The 7,646-nt window shown below is 49.2% G+C and overlaps 1 protein-coding gene across 1 annotated transcript; it reads left to right on the top strand.

The window, feature by feature from the left end:
* The first annotated feature begins 1,738 nt into the window (after positions 1-1,738).
* On the top strand, positions 1,739-6,703 carry IGFBP1 (insulin like growth factor binding protein 1). Its single transcript, XM_006051279.3, has 4 exons — positions 1,739-2,209; positions 3,735-3,919; positions 5,039-5,167; positions 6,025-6,703. Exons 1-4 carry the CDS (start codon positions 1,864-1,866, stop codon positions 6,154-6,156), a joined length of 792 nt encoding a protein of 263 aa, XP_006051341.1. The 5' UTR covers positions 1,739-1,863; the 3' UTR covers positions 6,157-6,703.
* The last annotated feature ends 943 nt before the right edge of the window (positions 6,704-7,646 follow it).

The following is a 7,646-nucleotide window of genomic DNA, read 5'->3' as shown; positions in this document are numbered from 1 at the left end:
AGTGGCAGAGCACAAGGCAAGTAACTTGGTGAGGGCCAAAGAGCCAGTGAAGTGGCTGGAAAAAGATCTAGTAAATTAATTTAAACTTGGTTCTTGAGATGGGGCTTCCCTGGTGGCGCTAGTGGTAAAGAACCTGCTTGCCAATGCAGGTATATATAAGAGGTATGGATTCGATCCCTGGGTCGGGACGATTCCCTTAGAGAAGGAAACAGCAAACCACTCAAGTATTCTTGCCTGGAGAATCCAATGGAAAGAGGAGCCTGGCAAGCTATAGTTCATGGGGTTGCACAGATTTGGACAGGACTGGAGTGTCTTAGCACGCAAGATTCCTGAGATAGATAATATAACTGATAATGTAAGGACCTGATTATACCAAATAATGTAGTATTTACTAGATAATGTGAATCCAGAGGGCTAAAAAAAGAGTGTGAAGGGAAGACCAGTCTCTTCCTCAGTCACCTAATTTCGCACCTTCCCCGGCAAGGCGGGCCAATTTCTTACACATTCTTCTTAAAATAGTCCATACATTTAAAATCACAATGGCACACACATTCACTTTACTTGTTTGTGCACAAACAATAGCATATTCTGTGCCTTCCTAGTTTTACTTGCCTTGGAAATTTTACTTGCCTAATCTTACAGACCTTGGAGATTTTTCTCTCTCAGTAAATATAGAACTGCCTTTTTCTTGTCAATAGCTACCTGGTTTCCAAGGACTGGGTGCCAGAGAGAGTGCCTGGTGTTTGGATGGGAGCAGGCCCATTTCTCACTGTCTCGGAAGCTACAGTGACATTTTTCTTTCCATTTAAGAGGATATCTAGAGACAGGAATTTTAATGAAAGAGAAAGCCATGAACATCGACTCCTGATAAAAATCTCATCTGAGGCTGAAAGGCAGAGGAAACTGGGGTCTGCACTCAGTTACTTAGCCTCGGCCCTGTCTCTCTCTCTCTCTCTCTCTCTTTTTTTAACTTAATTTTTTTTTGGCCACACCATGTGGTGTGTGGGAATTTAGTTCCCCAAACAGGGACAGAACAGGTGCCCTCTGCAATGGAAGTGCAGAGTCTTAACCACTGGACCACCAGGGAAGTCCTCAGCCCTTCTCTTAATGGCTCTGAGTCCTACTCTCTGGAAGCTCTGTTAACTGGGCTTTGGGGGCTGTGGTGAGACTGTGGAGCTTGGCATCAGTCCTGGGAGGTACTGTCCCTTTCCTTCCTTCTTTCCTCCTGAGAAAGGCTCTAAAGACAGCAATTGAGGGGCCAGTTCGTCTTTTTCCTGCAGAAGCAGAAACAGTTCCGGCTTTGCTACTGAGAAACAAGGCTTTCAAAGACAGGTTCAAAGCGCTCCTTCGTACTCCCGGGCCTTGATTTCCCCACTTGAACACTGGCCAGTGGGCTGGCCTTGTCCAACTCATCTCTCCTGCTTTCCCTAGGTCGTCCAGGGAGCACTGGCAGGCTCAACCTGAAGACATCCCTTGAGCAAAACAAGCAAGCGCCATCCTTCACGTGGCTGTGCGCTCCTGGCTGGAATTGCACTTTGGCTCCAGGTCTGAACCTTAACAAGAGGACAAACACAGTCTGAAACGTGGACCGTTTGCCCTCCTTCCACCCACGGTTTGCGCAGAGCTGTGCACGTACAAACAAAACAAACTTATTTTGAACACTGCCCTAGAGCACGCGGCGCTGCCAATCATTAACCGCTGGTTGAGGCGGCCCAGCCCGCGCCCTTCAAAAGGCGCACGCGGTGCTCAGCGAGCATCAGCCACCGCTCCTGCGCCACCGCCACCACTCAGGCAGCATCCGCCAACCGAGCCGCCCCTACCGCCCAGTGAGCGCCGGTTCCTGTCTGCCACCCACCGCTGGCGATGCCCGAAGTCCTTGCTGTCCGAGCCTGGCCGCTTCTGCTATCGCTGGCCGTTCATCTCGGCGCGACGGTCGGCGCTCCCCAACCCTGGCGCTGCGCGCCCTGCTCTGCTGAGAGGCTGGCGCTCTGCCCGCCCGTGCCCGCCTCGTGCCCGGAACTCACCCGGTCCGCGGGCTGCGGCTGCTGCCCGATGTGCGCCCTGCCTCTCGGAGCAGCATGCGGCGTGGCCACTGCTCGCTGCGCTCGCGGGCTCAGCTGCCGCGCCCTCCCGGGGGAACCGAGGCCCCTGCACGCCCTCACCCGAGGCCAGGGCGCCTGCATGACCACGCCCAGCGATGAGGCCACAGGTACCACCTGGGTTCCTCCCCTGGGACAGATCGGGTAGGAGGCTCGGGCAAGGCAGGGAAGGGTGCTCCACCAAAGCCTTAGAGAGCAAACCCGGCCAGGCTCAGAGCTTACAGCCGAAGCAAGGAAGGGGAAAGGGTTTTAAGTCGCCCAGATGAACCCTATTGTTGTGTGGTCTTGCAGGGGCGCTCAGGATTAGGAGGACACACACAGCTTGGTGAGAGAGTTGGGGAGGGAGCCCAGACACCCCTTGGCAGCCCACTGATCTATAGAAACCTGGACATGAGAAAGGAGGGAGGCCATGGGGATGCCCAGGCAGTGGGTGCCACTCCAGGTGCCCCTGGCTCTCCTCTTTGTCATTTTCCAGAAGGCCTGCAGTGGGAGCCCATCCTGCTGGCGTCCTGGGAAGTGTTTGAAATGTCCTTTGTAATATACCTCCTGTGCAGACCGTTATGTGCTTACCAGATGTTTACAGAACATAATGTGAAAGTTTAGGTTAAAAACATCACTTGCATTCACTGCCATAGAAAAACGGTGTTTGATGTGTGTGTGCTGCCTGCTCAGAACTTGACAGTTAGAGCTTTCCCGAATTTAGCAGTGATTTATTTGTAGTGGGAAGCAGAGGAAATACCCCCTTCTCTACCCTCTCTCCCTTCCTCCCTGTCCCGGCAGCTGCATGTCCAGTGTGGTTCTGTAATTCTTGGAGCCATTCTGTGGCTTTGTCCTGATGGGGATCTGCTGGAGGGGAGACAGTTTTTCTTCTGGTTCTCTGCCTTCAGAGTCAATGAAATGGAGTCATCTCCATGGCCCTCAAAGGATAGGGCACCCCCACTCCAGGGGAGTCCCACAGGAGAGCCAGTTCTCCATCATTCTGTCCATGTACCAAACCCAAACCTTAGGACTCTCTGCATGAAATCTGGTGACCCTCTCTCCTCTTCCCAGGGTTGCAAAGAAGCCACTTAGACCGTGGGAAGGCAGAGTCCCTGGAGAAGAGAGTAGAACTGCAGTCTAGACCCCACCTCTGAATGAACCCTACCACCTGTTCATAGGGAATTACTAAAATGTCCATTTTATGGATGGGAAAGAAGAGGATGGGGTGAGGATTTGAATTGTGACTTAGTCGCTAAGTCGTGTCCGACTCTTGCAACCCCATGGGCTATAGCCCATCAGGCTCCTCTGTCCATGGGATTCTCCAGGCAAGAATATTGGAGTGGGTTGCCATTTCCTTCTCCATTTGAACTGTAATCCATGGCTTTCTCAGGGCTCTTCTCAGGCTTTGACAAATGTGCATTTGGCTACATTAGAAGCAGACTCACAGGGCACTCTTGCCTTTGGCATTGCTGTTGGGTTACCCCTCTACCCCCAAACCACTAAAAGTTCCTTTAAAGAGGAAGTAGGCAAAACTCTGGGTCAGTATGACCATCCTGTCCCCATTTGGTTTTGTGGAAAGGGAAGCAACTTCAGGGGGTCACAAATGCAGATGCCTCGGTGACGGGGGCTCATGGGCTTTTGTTTTTCCATTTTCAGATACAAAAGACACCACCAGCCCAGAGAATGTGTCCCCGGAGAGCTCAGAGATAACTCAGGAGCAGCTTCTGGACAATTTCCACTTGATGGCCGAGTCCAGTGAGGACCTGCCCATCCTCTGGAATGCCATCAGTAATTATGAGAGCTTGAGGGCTCTTGAGATCAGTGATGTCAAGAAGTGGAAGGTGAGACCCTTGAAGCAGATGGAACCTCTAGATTGAGCCTGCTGGGCCCTGCCAGTTTGGTCCTGAGCCCTGGTGAGAAGCACATACTTTCCCAAAGCCTAGCAGACATTTCTCAGTTTAAACAAAGGAACCTTCTGGATAGAAAGAAAATGCAGTCCATGCTGTGCAACTTTAGATGCATTACTTCATGTCTCTGAGGTCATCTCTAAAATAAGGGTGTCAGACTAGCAGTGTCCAAAGAGCACTAAGCTGTTCTTATCTTCCTCTCCTGTCGTATCTTCTTCCCCATTTTTAAGAAATTGTGTTAAAATATTCATAACACAAAAGTTAGCCCTTTAACCATCTTAAAGTATAAAGTCTAGTGGCTTTAAGTACGTTCACATTATTCTGCCACTGTCGCCACTGTCCATCTTGAGAACCTTTTCATCTTCCCAAATGAAAACTCTGTCCCCATTAAACACAAACTCCGGGTGGCATCTTAATTGGTGTCTGTTTTCAGTTCTACCACTTGAGGGCGACAAAGAATCAGAGTTGGAGTGACGGTTCATTTGTGAAACCAAAAATCTCTTCTGCAAACAGGCATCGTCAGAGAAGTGGAGGATTGAACTGTTTTCTAGGCACTTCAGAGTTTCATCTGGAAATGATAACAATAGGGAAAAGTTCATCCTTATTTCAGATTGTTCAAATGAATACCTTAATCCTCAATGAATTTGGCTTATGTGAACTAACCTGGTAGAGAAAAGTTGTACAAAATTTAGAAGTCTCTGCTACTAAGTTCTCCATTCACAAAGTTGTGCCCAGATGACTGGTGGCAGAATTATCCATGGTTGGGAGGGGAGGCAGGAGAGTCGGAGAGCTCACGGGGTTAGTGATGCTCTTGACTCCTTTAGGTGCTTAGCGAATGTTCAGGAGGGAGGGCATGGGGTTCCCATCTTTTATGTTAACAATTCAGGACAGAGATTAGCCACCCTCCTTCTATAGGTGAGAGAGTGAGGCCCAGGGAAGGCAGGTCCAGGCCTGTGCTCAGAGCCCACACAAAACCTTCTGCATTCACTTCCCACCTCCACTTGAGGCTGACACTACACTGTCCTTTATCCCAATGTCAATTTATCCTTTTAGGAGCCCTGCCAGCGAGAACTCTACAAAGTGCTGGACAGATTAGCCAGGGAGCAGCAGAAGGCAGGAGACAAACTTTACAAATTTTATCTGCCAAACTGCAACAAGAATGGATTCTATCACAGCAAACAGGTATGTGCAGCCTCACAGGATGGGCCCTGCTACTCACACGTCTGCTAAGCCAGTCTTTCAGTGAACAGGGTGTCCAGCTCCAAGTAAGCACCGTGAAGCCCCATAACTGATCATATCGTGTAAGACTGATTTCTCTGGGACTAGGAGCCACTAGCCCCCGGGAGCCTGAAGATCAGCTTGGTGCTTACAGTCAGTGGGGGACACGAGACTCAGGGGTCCTGGGCTGAGCGTTATTCCATCATCCAGCAAGTCTGAGCAGGTGGGGACCTTCACAGGCCCCTCAGGATCTCAGTTTCTCACCATAATAGAGAGGAAGGGGACAGCTCTACTTAGGAAAATGATTATCTGTTTTGACATCTCTCACATTTTTCTCCCTACAAAGGAAAATAAATGCACTTTCTAATTCAATACAATAGCATTGTTTCTTGGATAATAAATGAGATTAACAAACCAAGACCTAATTTTGAAGAGCTCTTTCAGACTCAGTGAAGCCCAGATTCTGTGAATATTTCTGGAGGAAACTGAGGACCAGGAAGTGCTTTGTAACAGATGAGGAATTTGTCAGAGAAGGTCTGCCATGCACGGACAGGCTCCCTCTGTGCTCAGCAGCTCTGATGTATGGGCTGTGAAGCAAACAGTTGCGCACATGGTATACCATTCAACACACACCTGCCATCCTTATTGCACCGGGCACTTGATATTTGTCTCCATTGTGATGTAGGATTTTCCCTCAGTCATGGTCACAGCCAGTTTGAGGGGGGGTTGCTCACGGTTGGTTCTTAGCTGGGCAGCACGGAACTCCCCCTCCCCCTCAGCTTCACTGGGCCTGCTCTTGACCTTGATCCTTCTCTTTGCAGTGTGAGACGTCGCTGGAGGGAGAGCCTGGGCTCTGTTGGTGTGTCTACCCTTGGAGTGGGAAGAGGATCTTGGGGTCTGTGGCCATCAGAGGGGACCCCAAATGCCAACAGTATTTTAACTTACAGAACTGAAAACAGATGCAATATGATCGAATTCCTGCACATGAAATATTTAAGTACATAGTATATTTATACTCTGAAATACACACACACTTTTATATAGAGAGATGTATATGTATATATATGTAGGAATTACTTTTTTATACTCCACATACTACTTGTAGTTTATTTATTCACCATAAATTTATTTTTTCTACACAGTAACTTGTGTTATATTAATTTATATATCATGAAACACTTCCCATCATGTTGTATGTAAATACTTGTATTTTAGCTCTTCAGGGGTTCGTGCTTCTGTCTTAAAGAGCATAGGAAAATACTGCCTAGCAAGTAGCAATGATTTTTTTCAAGTGGTTCAATGGAGGATTAAGCTGCATGTAAGAATGATTTACTTTATTTACCGTGTCTAGCGTAAATTGGCAGGGAAACTTAAATGTTGATTATGTAGTTAAAGTTACATGTGATGATGTCATTAAATGTTAAAATATGCATTGGGTATATTGTCAAACATGGGAACACAGTGTAAACATTGGAATAAATGTCCCACCCTGGAACATTGCTACCGTCGTGGACCTTGGTTGAACATAACGTCTTCTTCCTTCCTGAATTCCTTCCGTCCTCCATCCTGCCCCTTCCTTGTGCAGCACTGGTGATTACAGTCTGCAGGCTCCTTGTTCCCACAGCTGGCAGGTCTGCTCTGCCCACCCCGCTGCCCAGGGCACTCTTCCCTTTGCAAGCCCTAACCTCTCCACTAGCTCTTCCCCTTCCTCTTGAAAACAGCCTAGGGTTTCTCCCATCTTCAGTGCAAGATAGAATCACTTCTTTAACCTCCCCCTCGCCTGTCTGTTCCCGGACTCTGCCCAGACCCTGTCCTCTGCAGGCTCCAGTGGTGTCCTCCATGATGGCACCGTTTGCCCCTCTGTCTGCCTGACTAAGCCCTGAGCTCACAGCGTGAGTCCTCTGTTTTGTGGATTTCTTTCTTTCTTTAACTACTCTCTGCTTGCTTTTCCTGACACCGCCCCTTCCTCATTCCTGCCTGCCCTGCTGACTGCTCCTTCCTGTCTCCTCTGGATGGGCATCTCATCCCTCCTAGTGGATCCCACCAGGTCTCTACCTGGTCTGGGCTCCCCATCTTGGGTCTGCCCCTTCCTTCACTCTCTGACCCCATGTCTGCTACCCTCCCTCTGCCCGGTCCCCAGGGCTCCCTGTGAACTCAGCTCTCAGACTCATCATTTAAACTGTACCAGTCAGTCTGATGTGAGTCAACCATAGATAGCCTCATCCCACCCTGGTAAAAGTGTACAGCATTGTGGTCACCTTTATCCCACGATGGCAGTGGAAGCATTCTCAGCACTTCAGCCCTCATGAAACCCCTGTAGGACCCAGCTTGAGGGCCTGACTCAGGAGCAGAGCTGGGGGAAGGTGGACTTCCCTTCCCATGACATGTGGGAGGTATCTTCTGGGCAAAACTGAAAGGACTCAACTCTAAACTTGAAGGCACC

The sequence above is a fragment of the Bubalus bubalis genome, chromosome 8, assembly GCF_019923935.1.
Source record: "Bubalus bubalis isolate 160015118507 breed Murrah chromosome 8, NDDB_SH_1, whole genome shotgun sequence".
In the NCBI taxonomy this organism is placed as follows: Eukaryota; Metazoa; Chordata; class Mammalia; order Artiodactyla; family Bovidae; genus Bubalus; species Bubalus bubalis.
The sequence above is the reverse complement of the archived record's forward strand: the minus strand, read 5'-3'. Positions and strand labels throughout refer to the sequence as shown.

Excerpts from the sequence above, each read along its gene's own strand:
- IGFBP1 (XM_006051279.3), top strand. The coding sequence starts at position 1,864 with ATGCCCGAAGTCCTTGCTGTCCGAGCCTGGCCGCTTCTGCTATCGCTG. Across the intron at positions 2,210-3,734 it reads GCCCAGCGATGAGGCCACAG|ATACAAAAGACACCACCAGC; the intron begins GTACCACCTGGG and ends TTCCATTTTCAG. Across the intron at positions 5,168-6,024 it reads GATTCTATCACAGCAAACAG|TGTGAGACGTCGCTGGAGGG; the intron begins GTATGTGCAGCC and ends TTCTCTTTGCAG.